Source organism: Erigeron canadensis, chromosome 8 (genome assembly GCF_010389155.1).
Source record: "Erigeron canadensis isolate Cc75 chromosome 8, C_canadensis_v1, whole genome shotgun sequence".
Lineage (NCBI taxonomy): Eukaryota > Viridiplantae > Streptophyta > Magnoliopsida > Asterales > Asteraceae > Erigeron > Erigeron canadensis.
In genome coordinates this window covers 9807126-9826209 of record NC_057768.1, presented here as the reverse complement: position 1 = coordinate 9826209, position 19084 = coordinate 9807126, and the positions used below count along the sequence as shown (strand labels likewise).

Here is a 19084-nt window from a genome sequence, read left to right as displayed (position 1 = left end):
CTTATCATTGATTATTATTGTTTTCTAAAACAAACAAATTTCCTATATTTTATTTTAGGGAAAAATAAGAGAACCTATTTACCTAAAATTCCTTAAAAAGGAAACTATTTTGTTTTCGTTTATTTAAAGGATACAGTTTTATTAAATTTTCTAAAAAGGGGAATATCGTTAATTTTAGACACCAGGCAGCCATTAACATCTTTAGTTTGCTTACTTGACAATTACTAAAACAGATTATACATTAAAAAAAAACATATATGTATATATACAAACCTTTTCCCTTCTTTCCACTTTCTCTATCCTTGATTCTTCTTTTCCCCCTTTTCTATTTTCCCCCCTAATCCCAAGAATCCTAATTTTTCTATTGTCAAATTGGTTCGATTTTTTTTATCAGTTAAACACAATAAAATGTCTAACATATTTGGAGAAGGTGTTACTCGTTGTTACTGTTAACGGAATTATGTTGAAAATTATGTTGAAAAATAGAAAATAGAAAAGAGGAATATATATATATATATATATATTTAATAAAAAAGAAGAAAAAGAAAGAAACCTTGTGATTGATGAAAGTAAAGTGAGGAGAATAGGAATGGCAATGTGAGGTATCAACCACCCAATTATTTCCTCTCGGCGATGGTTTCGATGGCAATCCAATCTTCTCCGACATCCCTTCCTTTCCTTGTTTAATTATCTACTGTAATTTTTTATTTTATTTTTTTATTATATTTTATTTCAAACAAAAACAAGTCTTCACGTGGAGTGAGAAATGAAAATTGGATCGAAAAAAGAAATTTGGTACTTAATATATGTAGGGGACGAATTAAGATGACTGTTTGTTTCGCTTTTTATTTTATATTCATCTAATATTTGTTTATTCATCCAATAATTATAATTAAATGTATAATCTTTTTTATTAAATGCCACGTAAGCAAACTAACGATGTTAACGGATACTTTGCGTCTAAAACTAACGATATTCTCTTTTTTTTAGAAAATTTATTAAAACTGTATCCTTTAAATAAACGAAAACAAAATAGCTTCCTTTTTAGGAATTTTAGGTAAATAGGTTCCCTTTTTATGTATTTTTTCCTTTATTTTATAATATATTTTGTGGTTTTATTAAATTAGGAGTGTCGAAATAAATATGTTTAAGTGTATTGGAATATATTGGATGCATTGGGTATTGGGTGTGAAAACCCGGGCCTGTCTAGATTGTGAAAACCCGAAAAGTGAATTCATTAAAGAACATCCTAGCCCTGATCAGAAGCTCGGGTTTGGTCGAGTATGGACATTAGTACATTACAAGAGAAATAACCGTGGTGGTGATATAATAGAGGTTGTAATTGATGTAAGTTTCTATTATTTGATAGAGATAGTGAAAATATTTTAGAAGATGAAAAATTCGTAATGTTAACTATTAAGTGTAGAATAGAATGATTATTTTGAGTAAGATTCTCTAAAGTTAAAATTAACTTACTAGTAAAGTTGATGATTGAAGCTATTAAATTAGTATTAAGGAAAAATAACTACTATGGTCAAATATAAAAGGTTATAGGGATACTTATAAATATTTTTAACATAATGGTCAAAGATATCCTTACCATCTATTCATATTAAGAAATAACAATGGTTAATTAAATGATAACAAATGTTTTTTTTTTTGGACCCTACATGTGTACAAGTTTGTCATCTTTTACTTCCAAATTCACTTGCATATTTTTTTTTAACAAAGGATTCTTATTGTTTGGATTTATATCCTCTAAAGTTAGAAAATTAAAAATTGAAAATTTTAACCTTTGAATTAATATCAATGTGTAAGATCAAAAAATTTTCTTTGAATCGTGACCCTTAATTTTAATTAAAGTGTCAAGATCTCTCTAATTTTACTTGAAAGTTATTTTCAATTATAGAAAATCCTTATTTTTTACATATATTTTTAAAAATGTTTCCATCCATTTTTGTTGGTTCCATTGTACCTTTTTTTTTCCTTATTTATTTTACAAAAGTTTCATACCTTTTTATACATATATTTTTGCCAAATAAATATATCCAGTTGAATAATCCACATAATCGAAACAAGTCCATATATTGGTTAGTATTCGTTAGTATCATTTTATCTATCTATACTATTATAAAGTAAATAGAGTTTTTATTAAATTTTAAGCTTCAACTTTCATCAAAACCACATTACATCAATAACCTAAACTACTTGTCACCGCCGCCACCACCACCACCACCACCACCAATAATTGCCCACCATTGTCGCTGCCACCGCCACCGCCGCCGCCATTACCGACGCACACCACCACCACCACTCGTTACCGCCACCATCGACGCTACCTCCACTACCGTCTCTGGACAATATAATGCCGCATCGCGCGGGTTGCATTTGATGTGTATATATATATTCACTTGTCCGTAGAAACTCACATATATTTTGGTTTCAATTTCTACGAAAATTAAAAATCCAAAAATGAGTTATTCAAAAAGAAAAAGAAGTCAGTTAATTATATCTTGTTTGTGGGGATAAAAAAGAGGTTCAAAAGTTGAATTTCATTTGAATATTTTACAATTAGTTAAAAAAATCTAAATTTTTTTAACTCCTTTCAAACTTTTCAAGCCTAGCTTATCGTGTATAAGTACAAACAATAATAACCTTAACTATATTTAGTTATTTAGACTAACTCACTTTTGAAAATATATCTAATTGAACTAACCTAGTGCCCGCACGTTGCGACAGCTAGATAACAGCTTTCAATCCGACGAGAGAAACAGAAAAACAAAACCCTTGTTGGTGGTTGGGGGCGATGAATGCGGAGAGAGAAACAAAGAAAAGAACCCTTGATAAATTCGGCGATAGAGAGAGGGGTTGTGATTTAGTTATTGATGGTGATGATTTGATGGCAAGGGTTGCGATAGGGAAATCAACTGAAAAAAGTGATATGAGTTTCTTTTTTGATATGGGTTTCCTTATGCGTGGGTTTAAATTTTGATCGGGGTAATTTTAATAGGAGATTTAAAATACAATGTAATAAGGAGGGTATTATGGGAATGAAAAAAGTGTTTAATTAAAACTTAATCTCAATACCCTTTATAAGGTTTTATAGATGAAATTGAAATAAGCGATAATTATTTTACCAACAAATAAATATATATATCTATATAATTATTAAAACAGTAGTTAATCGAACGATTCTAAAGGTTCTACAATTCAAACCTATCTTATAATAATGCCATGTAGGATTATAGCTTATGTGCCATCTTCATACATTTTTTATAATATATTTTAACTTTGAACTCTAGAATATAGAACAAAATAATAGAATAAAAATAAAATATGATTATATATAAAAAATAAAGATAAAATATAAAATATAGAAAAGTAAAAGAGGAGAACAAATCGTCATATCTATCTATGTTATTATATATAACCAAAAATAATATTAATAGTAATAATAATAAAGTTAGATAGTCACATAAAAATATTTTTTAAAAATCTCATCAAAATAAAAACCGTATAGAATAACCTAGATCCTTTACATTTAATTTTATTTTGGCAAAAATATTTTGTACGAATATTATCAAATCATTTATTAATTCAATTCAATATACACTATATAAAAATTTAGTTCACCTAGCTAACCATGTACAATTGTGCATGATTATCATGAATTTTCATCTAAAAGCTGAAAAATCATCCGTGTCATTTTTTATTGTTAATATATCCTCTTAAAATTGATTTACACGGACACAAAAAAGCACCGCCGTTATATATCTACTACTATACCTTCTCCGGTCCGCTTCTTCTCTTAGATCTTCTAAACAAAAGGTGTGTTTTATTTTATATGTTGTATTTTCTATCTTTGTTGACATATTGTTGTATAATATATCAATTTTATATGAAGTTGCATTTTTTTTTATCTTCTATATTATAGGCCTTCACAATCGTTTGCATTCCCACTTATTTACTTTATCTGAGGCATGATCCTTTTTTTTATACATATTCACTAATCGAAAATAACTTGAAAAATAAATGTTATAATTATATAGTTGGTTATTAGACCATACAATTATGATCTACCGTCGATTAGATTAATATACTTGTGCTTAATGAACTATACGATAATAATTAATACAATAAGTATTCATTTTTTATTTTCTTTATAATGGTTTATGCAGTAACTTTTTAATCAAATTGAAGCAAATAAATCAACTTTAAACCTGCCGCGCATCGCGCGGGTCAAAAACCTATATATATATACGCATATATATTGATAGATATTAACCATTTAATCCACCATTTTATTTGGAAAATACTAACAAACGTATATAGATACTGAAAAAGAGTAAATTACACTAATCATATACAGATATAAATATATAAATATATAAATTAAAAAATAACGAAATTAAAGCTAATATAATTTTCTGGAGCAAATTAAACATAATAACATGTGTCATTTTTTGATTGGTTATTTTTATTTCTTAATAAGAATGTTAGGTAGAAAAGAATTAATGACTAAATAGGAAATTTTTTTTATTAGTGTCTAAAATTAAACTATACGTTCAAAATTGACTATGAGGGTACTTGAGATTGTGTTTTACGTAAATTATCTAATTATTGCATTTGTATAACGCAAATAATCAGAAAAAGTGTTTGGCTTTATAAGTGATTATTTGCATTAAATTATACGGAAAATGCAATTTTAAAAAACCAAATAAGGATATGCTTTTTCAAAATGAACATGCTTTTTCATAACAGAGTTTTGAAAACACAAAATCTGAATTCAAAACGCATCTGCAAACACCCCTTATATAGGTAATTTGGCCAAAAATTAAAGGTCATGATTTAAATTTTGAATCTTGACACCATAGATCTTAATCCAAAAATCAAAATATTTTTAACTTTACTATTAGAAAACGAGAAAACTTTGATTTGTAGGTAAAATAAAAAATTAACTACATCAATCGGCTAAAATGAAAATATATAATATAATAATAATAATATATAAAAAAATATATCTCATAGCTTACAAAAATATATATCCAATAAAATTTTAAAATACAACCATTGAGGTGAAGTTGCACAATTTTTTAACTTTTGGATTAAAAATAAATATCAAAATTCAAACTTAATTTTTTTTAAGAATTATGCAAAAATGAAGAAATTAAAGGACTCATCCCTAAAATTGTCAACTTTTTTCAGTTTATACACCGCAACTAAATACCCTCTATTTGGACCGTTAAATGAGGGGCAAACTTTTCATTTTTCATACCATCTATGAAATACCACGCCTCCATCCTCCGACGATGATCTTGTACGCTATCTGGGCTTGATATCTCACTGAAAGTTTCATCACTCAAACTAGACATATATAGCTAGAAATTTTAGTTATCATCAATAATTATATCATAATGATAAATGATTAGTGAGAGTCATATTAACTTGATTCTACTAGTTGGTCCATCTTGGTGATTCATCCTAGGTGTTGGTCCATACACCTTCAATGTTCCCTACGTGGTCTAAAGCATATGTTACAAATTTAATGTTGATTTAGGCATTTAGCTGCTGGCTAAATCAGCATCTTCAATATTCCCCACCTGGTCCAAATGTCAGGGTGGTGAAACTAACCACGCGTTCGGTTTTTCATATCTTAATTGTATTGCATAAATTAGTCAATGGTTACACCCAAATATCTTGCCATTGTGTCTTTTTAGTGTTTCTATATACTGACAATCTTCCAAACTTGGTAAGTTGTAGGGATGAGCAAGATTATTGAAATACTGAAACCAAACAGATACCGGTACCAAAAATCAGTACCGATAAGGATTCGGTTTCGTTATCGGTTTTAGAAATTTGGTGAAATCGGTTTCGGTATCAATCGGTTCCATACTTTCATACAGAGAAACCCATTATTGGTACGGTAAATGTAATTTGTAATATCATACACCATGAGTTAGATTTCTTATTTTCTTACAGTAGCTTGAGTAAAAGCTGGATGGCCAAATTGTATACCAATACAAAAACATGTAGTATCCAGGGTCATTTGGTGGGGTTGGCTTGAACATAATTCTTTTTCGGGGTAAATTATAAAAATCATACCTGAGGTTTGTTCAAAACTACACTGGTCATACCTACAATTTAAAAATTACGCGAGTCATACCCACTGTTGTCAAAAACTTACGTTAACCATACCTATCGCTGACGGTCGTCTATTTGACTGTTAAGTCAAGTCACGTGTCATGCATGTGAGGTATCAAAACTGTAATTTCGTGGATATTTCAGGTATTATCCTTGTAATTTACCATAAAAATAATTATTAAGAATTTTAGAGTTTTATTTATACTTCATTTATTAAGTTGGGTAGATATGACATTTATTATGAAACTATAATTTTTATAATGAAAAATATATCGAGAAAAATAGTTGATACAAGAATACATTTATTATTAAACATGTCATTATTATTTTGTTATATGTGTATAGTAAATATAACAAGGATGAGAACAATCAAAACCACTAAAATTTTCAGTTTTATATATTATTATTATTATTATTATTATTAGTAATTTATGATTTATTCTTTTTAATAAAAACCTATTTAAAAAAATATATTTTTAAAAAGCAATATAATTTTTTCGTATGGTTTGTTGACATCCCCTTAGATTAGAGGGTAAAGCAATATCGAATACTCGTTACGATTTTAGAATATATCTTAAAATTAGCAATTTGTAGTATATTGTGTTTAAAGTTCCAGGGTTAATCGTTAGTCTATTCTTAGAATTTATAAGCCTAAACTTGTATCATATGATGACATCCTTTTATAATTTTTTTATTTTTTATTTTGAAATAGGTTTTTTAAAAAATATATATGTGTGTGTGTGTGTGTGTGTGTGTGTTTGTGTGAATTTTAATATAGAATATCTACCACTTTAATATATAAAATATAAATATAAATATCTTAATAATTTTTATTAGGGTGAATTACACAAATGATACCTGAAGTATACACAAAATTACGGTTTTAATACCTCACATGCATAACACGTGACTTGAATTAACGGCCAAATTAACGGCCGTCAGTGGTAGGTATGGTCAATGTAAGTTTTTGACAATGATGGGTATGGCTCGCGTAGTTTTAAAATTGTAGGTATGACCAATGTAGTTTTGAACAAACCTCAGGTATGATTTTTATAATTTACCCTTTTTTTTTATATAGAAATTCACATTCAAAAACATGTAGTCATGCTTCATTTCCTGACAATATATAACTATGTCATGTGCAGTGTGCACAACCCTCCGCTAGATGAATATGCGATTAATCGTAACAGCTTTTCGATCAAATACCCGGATTATCTTCAATACAACGCCAACAAGGGCTCAATTGCATAGATTAGAACATAATCTAGGGTAAACAGAACTTGTAAAGAAGCAAAAAAGTGCAAATACTAAATTACATACATATGATAGAGCTAACAATCACATAAACAAGTAATTCTTGTTAGCCGTCAGCACCCAATGAATATTCTCAAGGTATGAAGAAATAATCCTGGAGCCGATATCTCATATATGGTTCCATATAATATTGTTATAAAAACTCATCAGCGTCAATGCCTCGTGTGTATTCTTCAAACCATCAAGAATATATCTTGGTGCCGAATACTTAGTTTAGAAATAACTAGCATATGGACAGAAATTCAATGATTGGAAAACTTCTCAGTACTTGCGCAATTCAGACATAGCATACTAACAGATAATTGAACAAAAAAACAAACAATATTGTTGCTAATACATCAACAGAAATAGTGTCTAAACTTTAGACTCTAAAGTAATAAACTAGAAATTGATAGGTACCTTTGTTAAACCAGTTGGTCTTTCTAAAAAAAAAACAGCAGATAGCTAATTATGGTTTTGGCTCTTGTAATCAATCATCCAATGAGTGTTGCTTCTTTTCAATTTGAGATGAAGATACACAGACATCATTATTGGCCCATTTAGCGGGTGTGACCCAAACCAGACTGTCAACATATTGAACAACTGTGAAACTGGAAAATGGTTTCACACCCTTAAAATCTTTAAATGTTGAAGCTTCTTGATCATACAATGATAGCACACGATGATTACCATGTTCCAACACGAAATGATTTTTTAGAGTAATTCCAATCGGAAAAATATCATCACCCTTACATTTTGGAATTACATGGCGTTTAACCCACGAAGTAGCCACCCCATAATTTTCCATCACCCAGACCTCGCAATCACCATTGCTAACGTTCAGCATTACACAAAACTTCCCAGACAAAACTCCTAGCTCCATCCTCAAACGATGATATTGTATGCTATCCGGGAATGCTATCTCACTGAAAGTTTCATCATCCAAATCAAAGGCCACTATCGTTACTTTCGTCCGTTCAGATACAGATATTTTAACCTTACAAAGGTAATGAAGACGACCATCATATCCATCTACAACAAACTCATTCATATTAAGAATCCTTTCAACATGGGATGGAAACCTTTCGGTAATTGATTCCCAAGAACCCTTTAATACACTGAACACCTCCACGGGAAGCCAGTGGAGAATTCTGTCATCGTAGTTACAATAACCATATGTAAGCTTGACAATTTTATAGTCATTCTTTTTGGGATCAAACCCGAACTTGAAATTGGAATTACGGCTATAATAGAATCTCTCATTCTTTCTTAGATCTCCATAACTGATATTGTAGTCACTGTCACTGTCACTATAATTGTAGTCACTGTCACTGTCACCGTCAATAGTATATGGTGGGAGATCTATTGAGGCCGAGAGAGAAGGGTTCCAAATTGTACAACATTCTTCACTTTCAAGGCATACTAAACCATTGACGAGGCCAACAACAAAACCTCGTAAGCTATCCATATAGACTTTGACTGAATTGGCAAGCTGGAGATTCGGAGATATGTATGCTGTGACTGGGATATCCTTTGAAATAGACCTGCTTTGGAACACCAAAAGAATTTCATCGTTGGTATCCTTGGAATGATCGAGATGAGATTTGATAAAGGATGGATGCGACAAGAGAGAATTCCAGGTCTTAGAAAGGGACCTCATTTGAGCAACTTGTTTGGCTGGTAATTTAATGAATATGTTGCATAATAAGACATCGTCAGGGATGATGCTATTTCTTGCTACTAGTAACTAACTGCTCAGTGCCGCTTTCCGCGGGTTTTGAGCCCCAATACCTCAATGGTGTATGGGGGAGGTTAAGATGTAAGCAGACCTTACCTCTACCTAAGTAGAGAGGCTGCTTCCAGTTTCTACCTAAATGGTAGAAAAGGCCCTCCAACCTTTGCATGGAATGAGGATCGAACCCATGACCTCTGTCTCCAGAGACAAGGGTGTTTACCACTGATCCAACCATGCTACTAGTAAAGGCATTTTATTTTGGATTTTCATTCTCGAATGAAATTTGATATATCTGTTGGGAGAAAACTTAGCGTTAATTAGATCAATAATATTGTTAATAACAAACTCTAGTTTATTAGTTATGTATCCATCCACTTTGTTATCATGTAGCACTAGTTCCATAAATTTAGATCCATGCCTCTTAACATTCGTCTTTAAATATTTGTAAGTTTTGTCGGTTTTTCTCTGTAAAAGTAAAACCTATAACCAATGCAACCCAGCTATAAAACAAACAATCTGGGCATATGCATTAACATGAACTAAATCATCATATGTATTAAATTTTGATTTTAATCATATACGAATTGAGGAAAAGCACCCAGAGAAGATTTTATTTTGTAAGGATTTGGGAATTATTATTGTTATTGTGTTTTGTTCTAAGTCGGAATTAAGCTTCAAACAAAAGCCGATTCCTATTGAAACACGGTTCTACAATTGCTTTTCTGAATATGGTCGATCAAAACAAAACATATGACAATGTCCAACACTGGAAACTTATGATATTATCATAAGTTTAATAGTGTTGGAACTGAAATATTTTATTAATTTAGTGAGTTATTAATTTATCGAGTGTTGATTTCCATTAATCTCTTAAGTTGGGTTTGGACAAATTATTAATTTTATCGAGATATTAATTTATAGAGTATTAATTTATAGAGATTTGACTGTATATAAAAGTTAACTATTCAATATGATAAATTTTTTAAGTTATTAAAAAATACTATGTTTTTATCTAATAATTATATTTACAATATAGTTTGTACCTCTTGATAAACGAATTCTGCAATCATATAAAGACTTTTTTTTTTAACCCAGAAGACGTTGCTCAAATCTTAGAATGTTACTATATGATAGTCCTAGTCCGGTGTAAATTTACATGTGAAGCATGTATAGTAAGAGTAAGTTAATAATGATCGGTTTAAGAAAGAAATACCTTGAATATCGTTTGTTGCTTTATACCTTGAATATTTTAGATTTTAAGCTTTGTTAGGTTACAGCGTTATAAATATTAGATTTTAATTTATTATACTATTTGAAGTCAAAATATCTAAAATTTAACTCAACTATCATTAAAATAGTTAACTGGACTGAATATATATACCTCCATAGATGGCTGATCATCTTCGAAATCAAACGAATCAGATTCCGGTGCAACTTTCTCCTGTTTCTCAGAAACCATAAAATAATATGTATCTTTATGAGTTTATCATAGATATATAGGTGGTCGACATTATTTTTCATAATACTATTATAATATATCTTCTTTATATATATATATATATATGAACAATTAAATAAGAACCGTCTTAAAAATAAGAATGGTGAGAACACTTAAAAAACATCATTTTGATGCATTAAAAGTCCATAAAACTAATATAGTGCATAACTAATTATCATTATTTAAGTATTTAACAACACATTGAGTCGTCAAAATCAAAAAATCATGTTTTTTGGTGGATGCATTGTTTTAAAGAATATGCATCCAAGATGGATGCACAAAACAAAACATGATTTTTTTTATTTTGACAGACCATAACCAAGTTAATTAACATTATAGTGTATAGGGCCAAAACGTGAGAATGAATTTATCATTATCTCGTCATCCTTGACTATTGGGATTAGCGGGCCCAATAAACCTTCGTGTTGTCTTAAATGGGTCTAATAGGTCTACTTTCATTGTTTTTCTGTCTGTTGGGCCTATTATACCATTTGGGTCTATTATTTATTTTTGTTGGGCTTTCCAAACCGTTTAACTACTCGAATTGGTTTCCGACCCATTAAGTATATATAAATCCACGAGTAACCCTAATAACTTGCCCAACTCATTGTCACGTGAACAAGTACTTAATTATGCAAATTCTAAAGAATGACCATAACCAAGTTATTAAACATTGTAGTGTATAGGGCCAAAATTTGAGAATGAGTTTACGTGCTAACCTGACTATGTGTAACTGAAATTGAGTGATAGTCACCACTTATGTATGATTTATATTTGTTAGTGTTTCGTTTTTGCTTTATCTCGTCATCCTTGACTATTGGGCTTAACGTGCTTAATACACCTTCGTGTTGTCTTAAATGGGCCTAATGGGCTTGCTTTCACTGTTTTCTTGTATGTTGGGCCTATTAGGCCATTTGGGTCTATTAATTATCTTTCTTGGGTTTTCCAAACCGTTTAGCTACTCTAATTGGTTCCAGACCATTAAGTATATATGAATTCACGGGTAACCATAATAAAAATACTTTGAAAGTTAACACTGGGTATAATAATTATTAAAAAAAAACTACTAAATAACAAATATTAATTGTTATTATTTATTATTTATTTATAAACTATATATATAATAAATAACTTATTATTATTATTTATAAAATTAAAGATATATATATATAATAAATAGCTTATTTATAAAATTAAAGATTGATAAATTTCATCATCAAATATGTAAAGTATATTGTTTTTTTAAAAAAAAAATTTTAAAAAATAAAAATAATGTAAAATATATTAATGTATGTATAGGTTTAATTTATTGTACAAAACCCTTGCACCCACAAAAAAAACCCACCCAAACACTTATACCGGGGAAAAAAATTAGATCGATCTGCCGCCATTATCCCTCCAAACACTCTTTCTTCTTCAACAAAAAAAAACCCTTATCACCATCAAAACCTCCTGCCGCCCGAAATCCTCCTGTCGTTGTCTGCAACCTACCGGCGCCGCCTCTGTAACTTGCAGCCGCCGAAGGATTTGCTTTGCCGCCGCCGCCGAAGGTGGTATTGCTTTGCCGCCGCCGCCTCTATAAAATTAAAGATTGTTAAATTTCATCATCAAATTCTGTTATATTTTATCTTCTTAATCTATTTTTTGTTTCTTACTTTTAATTAATTTTCGGTTTATGATTTCCTTCAAGGATTTGCTTTGCCGCCGAAGTCCACCACGACCACCTACCGGACCATCCACCACTGCCACAATGAGTTGGTATATTTTTTTTCTTTACTATTTTTTTCTTTGTATTATTGTTTGCTTTCTTTAAAATATATATTATTTTCAGATTTATTAAATATTAAAAAGATAACAGATTTATTGATTATATAATATATTATTTTCAGATTTATTAAATAGTAAAAAAATTTCAGATTTATTAATTATATATTTATATATATCTATATTTCAGATTTATTGATTATATTATATATTATTGTCAGATTTATTAAATGTTAAAATAAGTTCAGATTTATTAATTATATGTATATATATATATATTTATATTTCAGATTTATTGATTATATATTATATTATCTTCAGATTTATTAAAAATCAAAAAAATTTCAGATTTAATTATATAAATATATATATAATTCAGATTTATAAAATATGTTAATTGTATGTTTTGTATGATAGATTGGTGCCGTTGGACGTCCTCCATTTCTTTCTCTCTTTCTTGCTTTCTTTTTATCCTTTCTCTATATACCGGTGAGCTTTCTTTATTCGCTTCTTATGTACGTTATTTGATTCTTATGTATGTAATACATGTATCATGTATGTGTGTAAATTTATCCCTAATTTTATACCGTAGGTCACCCGTCCGATATTAATTTAGTAATTAATTTCGGACAGTCCCCGTTTGGGACTGCTTTTTGAATGTTATGTCTCATTTAGGATATGGAGTGGTATAATTGATTTACTATTTAAGAAATTTTTGGCAAACATTTCACCTTGCTCTCATGAGTATGTGTTAAATACACATATTTAGGGAGCTAAGGGGAAATGCTGCCAAATTGTTCTTAAATAGTAAATCAATTATACTCATTCATATATGAGACAAAATATTCAAAAAGTGGGTTAGGATGGCCACCTTGCTACAAACCGGTCGCCTCTCAATCCACTCGTAATCCCTTAGTGTCTAATTCCTCTCTTATGATTTTTATATGTATTAAATGATTTGTATATTTGGTTTTCTAGTTAATAGTGTGTCAATATAATATTATTTGTAGACACAATTATGACGTTCGATAAGAGTTGGACTACTTTAACAAATCGTTATTCAAGAGAGTATTTGGATGGTCTTACAGAATTCATGAAAAGATGTAAGAATTATACAAATAGCCGTAATTATGCTTGCTGCCCCTGTAATCGTTGCGGTAATGTTCATTGTCACCCTCTTCCAACAATAGAGCAACACATACATAATAATGGTTTTTGCAAAACCTATAAGAGGTGGATACATCACGGTGAACCAATTATTCCGTCACGAGTAGTTCCAGTCATACCGCAAACGATAGGCCCAATGCATGATTTCATCGCTGATATTATCAGGAGAGAGCCCCCCAAGAGGAGAATGTCGAAGATGAGCCAATTGACCCAATAGAAGAGTCGAGTGCTACAAATGATGAACTTGCTGAATAATTAAAGTTTGCCCACACCGATCTACACCCTGGTTTTGAGTCGATGTCTTCGTTAGATTTCTTGGCAAAAGTGAGTCACTGATAAATGGAACAAGCATAAATGTTTGTTGAATATCGAAAAAAATGTCGATGTCATGCATATCGAAAAAAATGTTTGTGAGAGTTTGTTCAATACATTGTTGATGAACAAGGATAAATCCAAAGACACTGATAAGGCGAGAAGGGTGTTAGAAAAATGGAACATTCGACCTGAGTTATGGCTTGTAGATAATGGTCGTGGAAAGCTCTCAAAGCCTTATGCCAAGTTCTCTTTCACAAATACCGATAAAAGTCTTTTTTGTCAATTTATTAGGGGAGTAAAGCTACCAGATGGCTTTGGCTCAAACTTTAAGCATAAGGTAACAGAAAATGATACCCAAATAACGGGGATGAAGTCTCCTGATCATCACATAATGATGCAATGGTTGCTTCCGATTGGTGCTCGTGCGTACTTGGACAAAAACATTTCAACACCAATAATAGAGTTGTGCCACTTTTTTAAGCAACTTTGTGCTCGAAACTTGATGTCATCTGATATGCAAGATACCGAAGAGAAGTTGATTAATATTTTGTGTTCTTTCGAGCAAATATTTCCTCCGTCATTTTTTGACGTAATGATTCATTTGGTTATGCATTTGCCTGAGGAGGCTATCCAAGGTGGGCATGTATACATGAGATGGATGTATCCATTTGAAAGATACATGCCAATGCTGAAGAATTATGTTAGAAATAAGGCTAGGCCTAAAGGTTCTATTGCAGAGGGGTATGTTGCAGATGAAGCCTTAACTTTTTGTTCAAGGTATCTTAAGGGTGTACCGACGAGATTTAATCGGCCGGACCGAAACGAAGACGCCCCAATTCCCACACATGAGTTTTATGTCTTCCCATCATTATGCACACCTATCGATAAAGGGGTTGATACAAAGTTGGATCGCGAACTTTGGGCGAAACTAATTTGGTTTATCCTTAACAACAACTCCGAGATTGAAGATTACAAGGAGTAAGTTTTTTTTTATTACGGCTTGTCTTTTCTTAAGTTGTCTTTTCGATTCGATGATGATTGCTAATGCAAGTAACATTATTTTTAGTGAATTTACTACTCTAATGTCGCCTGGGACTAACTTGCAAGCAAATTTTCCTAACCGGTTTAAACAGAAGGTAAAATAATTTGTATGTAACACCGTGTATGCAAACTTATAAAGTCATAAACAAAATCTAATTTTCTCTTATTTCAAATAGATCAACCATCTTCGAGCAAACAATGAATCTAGCATTAGCAATGAACTACTTGCTTTGGCAAATGGACCACGATTCGCAAACTCTTACACCGCTTGTATAGTTAACGGTGTAAGATTTGTGATTGAAAGCCGAGATTTACGTCGTACAACTCAAAACAGCGGCATTTCAACAACTGGGCACGACGGAACAAAGTATTACGGTGTGTTGGAAGATATCTTGGAGTTTGGTTATCTAAATCGTTGCAAGGTTGTATTGTTCCGATGTAAACGGTACAAAACCAATAACACCAAACTTTGTGTCATTAAGAATAACATAACCAGTATTTCTACTCAAACTAAATGGTTTAAAAATGACCAATACATTCTTGCAACACAAGCAGATCAAGTCTTTTATCTTGATGAACCGTCTAAAGCGGGTCAAAGAGTTCAATCAAACAGATATTGGAAGGTCGTCCAAGAGGTGAATCATTGGAAGATTTGGGATCAAGATATTATCACAGAAACTCAAGAAACAGATATAATACATGGGAGCACCTCATCTGACCTTTCGTTGTCTGCTAACTTGGATAGTTTGACTTATGACGGTTTGAGTAGAGCCGGAGCGACAAACTTTAATGTTTCCCCTGAACATGTCGATTTAGATGACAATGCATACGAAGATGTAGATGATGAAGACAATGATGGAGACAACGAAATAGATGTTACAGATGATTCAGAAGATGATTTACTCGAAACTAATAATGAATGTGGAGTAGTGACTTATCATACTGATGAAGACGATTGATCTTAATTTGTAATTTGTAAACATTATTGAGTTTGAATTGTTATGCTTAATTTATTATGTTTATTTAGTTGTTTTTACAATTGAGTATGTTTAGGGAATAATTCAAGATATTGTAAACAAATATTTACGTTATTCGTGTTGTGTTCATATACTTCTATGATTTTTTTTTTATAGATGGTGGATGCATGTGATCGCACGAGGACATGCTGGCGATACATCTGGACATGATGGATCAGGTGGTGGTGGTCCACCCGATAGAAATGGAAAACAGAGGCTTCCCCGTGAGTGTGAGGTCGATGAGGATCCTCACAGCGGCAGCGGCGCCGGTACTGGTATGAATTTTGTTGTAATAGTTGAATATAATTACATGGGTTTTTATATGTTTGCTTGAATTGTAGGTCAGGGGAAGCGCGGGTAATTTGATGTTTCTGTATTTACAATTATGAAAAATATATATATATATATTACGATTCTTATGTTTGTGCAAGGTACTCACAATACCTACAGACCCGTGGGTAAGAATCAAGCTTTTGATGTGTAATGGATGTGAACTTTAGCTTTTGATGTGTAATAGATGTGAACTTTAGGTATGTAGTAGTTAGCTTTAGCTTTTGTTGCGCAATGGTTGTGTAGGTTTGTAGTGGTTAATTCTAGTTTCTTATGTTGGGATAATGATGTTTTAAATGCTACCAAATGTCGTTGTTAACTTTGAGTTATAATTAGATGGTTATTAGCGATTTGGTAATGTTGGCATTAGTGATGAATGGTGGAATTAGTGATGTTATTGTTAAATTAGATGTCATAACAGGTGCTGTATCAGTTTCTGCAGAAATCACCCAGGAATACCTGGGTGGACAGGAGCAATTAGAGCCAGAATATTAAAAAGGAAAAAAGAAAAGAATTTGCGACAAAACCAAATAAATAATATGATGGTCATCTACAGTTGCCTATGCGACAAAATTTTGTCACGAACGGATTATATATTAGTATAATATATATTTTTGCGACGTAAATTTCCCACGTAAATGGTTTTTGCGACAAAACCGTTTCGTCGTGATAAAGAAATTCAATTTCTTTTTCATTTTCTTGTTAAATATGGGGCCCACAAAGATTTCATCGGAAATTTCATCGCGAAATGTTTTTGCGTCAACTCTTTTGTGACGCATGTTTTGCGACGAAATTTTCGTCGTAAAAAACTTTTCGCGACGAAAGTGGTAAATATTGCGACGAAAATTTGCGTCGCAAAAAAACGGAATTCTTGTAGTGAAAATCAAATAAATAAATAGATAAATAAATAAAAGTAAACACTATATATTGTGTATTTGACTATCGAGGTGAAGTTCAAACTATGTTCAATCTTTGGCATGAAGTAATTAATGATCATTTAGGTTAATTTAAAAGTATAGTAAACTTTTCATTAAAAAATAATTAAATAATTATCTGTTGCATGGTATAACTATCAATAACAAAAATTATATTTGAATACTACCTAAAACTTTGAAAGTCGAAGAATATATATAACTTTTCATTTACTTGGAAGGCGAAGTTTGTTTTGATATATATTGGTAGACAGGGTTGATGTTTGAAAAGTATGAATTAACCATAGATACAAAAAGTTTTTTACTTTGTAGGATTAGTTTGATTTCATTTTTTGAAAAAATAAACCAAGGTCATGTTTTCTTGTTTTACTTAATCTCTATAACAAATAAAAGACAATTGTTTTTTAAAAGTATCTTTAGAAAAAAATGAGATGTTGCAAGTCTATAATTTTACTTGTATTGTTAAGTTTACTTAAGAGTGGAAAGGAAAAGGAAGGGGGTGAGAAGTTTTCCTTCCTAATCACCTCAAAAATGAGAGGAAAAGTTTTGAAGCAAAAACAACTACATTTTTCCTCTCTTATCCCCTCCACATTTAAAGAAACTTAAGAATGAATTTTATCCTCTCCTCTTCTTTCCTTTTCATACTTAAAAAAATTTTAAGAGTGAATTTTATGATTTTTACTCTCATCTCCTTTCTTTTCTCCATTTAATTAAACTAAACAATACAATGTAAAAGTTCTTTATTTTAACTATGATATCATAAATAATTTACACCATTTTTAATTAAAAATAGGTCGCTAAATGCTTATTTAAAGTTATTAATCTTTTATTTACAAACAAAGAAAATTATTTTATATAGTATATAATATACTTTTATGTTTTGTTTATACAATAGGTACTAAAATCGGGGCGGTCCATGAATCTTCATATACTGCTCATGAGAGGCATTGTACACTTGTATCTCATCTGTACCGCCCTGTTGTCCCTGCTCTTGCAGCTTTTTCAAGATTGCTCCAAACTTCTTTACAAGTACCCTTGATCTTGTTCCATTTCCCTTGTAGTTGACTCTTGTTTCGCTCTCCCGCTTGGGGGGGGGGGGGTCCTCATTGAACCATTCGATTACTTTAGACCAAAACATTGTGTCAACTTGGCTAATACTAACAACTGAGTCCTGTGAAGCATGTGTCCACGCCTTAGACAACAAATCCGCCTCCGCCATGGACTATTTCGCCTTCTCCGCTACAGCAACCCTTTTTTTTGTCAATCGTTTGGGCAGTGAAGGAACTTCTTCGACTTCTTCCTCTGCAGAGGAGACAATAGTTCGTACCAATTGAGAAAAAGTCTCACCTACTGGCCTCTGGTAGGGTTGATTCGCAACTTGAAATTGTTGAAATTATTGCAGTAACATGAACGGCTGAAACTGTTCGTTAATCAGGGACGAACCTAACAAATTCAAAAATGATTGGTTCATCGAACCAAAGCTACTAGTGGTCCCCATCATATTAGATAACTACATGGACGGAGGAGATCCCATTAGAAGACCTCCTACTTGAAGAAGCGCATCAAAATCATCATCGAGAGTGTTTTGGTATTGGTTTGAAAGGTTTTTGTTGATTCTCCTAGGCATTTTCGTGGATGAAATGTTGAAAGAAAGTATAGTTGTTGAGTAAGAAATTGAAAAATGGAGGTAAAATGTAAAGAAATGGTGGTCAAACGTGAAGAAAGTGTGATGTTTAAATAGGAAAAAAAAAATTAGAAGGAGCGGGGGGAGCATCAAAGCCAACAGCTAAAATTTCAAAAAAAAAGTGTTTTTTTTTAATTTGCAACTTTCAAAACAAAAACGGGGCCCACA

The 19084-nt window shown here is 31.3% G+C and overlaps 2 protein-coding genes across 6 annotated transcripts; one reads left to right on the top strand and one right to left on the bottom strand.

Annotated features, from left to right (window-relative positions):
• Positions 1-7924: 7924 nt before the first annotated feature.
• LOC122610238 (F-box/kelch-repeat protein At3g06240-like) lies at positions 7925-9094 on the bottom strand. The gene has a single exon (XM_043783233.1). It carries the CDS (start codon positions 9092-9094, stop codon positions 7925-7927), a length of 1170 nt encoding a protein of 389 aa, XP_043639168.1.
• A 4447-nt stretch (positions 9095-13541) lies between these two features.
• LOC122579596 lies at positions 13542-16650 on the top strand. Of its 5 annotated transcripts, XM_043751791.1 has the most exons (5): positions 13542-14891; positions 14980-15049; positions 15131-15399; positions 16088-16245; positions 16402-16650. In XM_043751791.1, the coding sequence occupies exons 1-5, from the start codon at positions 13987-13989 to the stop codon at positions 16452-16454; spliced, it is 1455 nt and encodes a 484-aa protein (XP_043607726.1). In that variant the 5' UTR covers positions 13542-13986; the 3' UTR covers positions 16455-16650. The 5 variants fall into 5 exon arrangements, with proteins under 5 accessions (XP_043607726.1, XP_043607725.1, XP_043607728.1 ...); XM_043751790.1 differs by having other exon boundaries at positions 16088-16650; XM_043751793.1 differs by lacking the exon at positions 16402-16650 and having other exon boundaries at positions 15131-15329; positions 16088-16167.
• The last annotated feature ends 2434 nt before the right edge of the window (positions 16651-19084 follow it).

Coding starts and splice junctions, on each gene's coding strand:
- LOC122610238 (XM_043783233.1), bottom strand. CDS start 9,094: ATGAGGTCCCTTTCTAAGACCTGGAATTCTCTCTTGTCGCATCCATCC.
- LOC122579596 (XM_043751789.1), top strand. CDS start 13,987: ATGCATATCGAAAAAAATGTTTGTGAGAGTTTGTTCAATACATTGTTG. Junction 14,892..14,979: donor GAGATTGAAGATTACAAGGA/GTAAGTTTTTTT, acceptor CATTATTTTTAG/TGAATTTACTACTCTAATGT. Junction 15,050..15,130: donor CTAACCGGTTTAAACAGAAG/GTAAAATAATTT, acceptor TATTTCAAATAG/ATCAACCATCTTCGAGCAAA.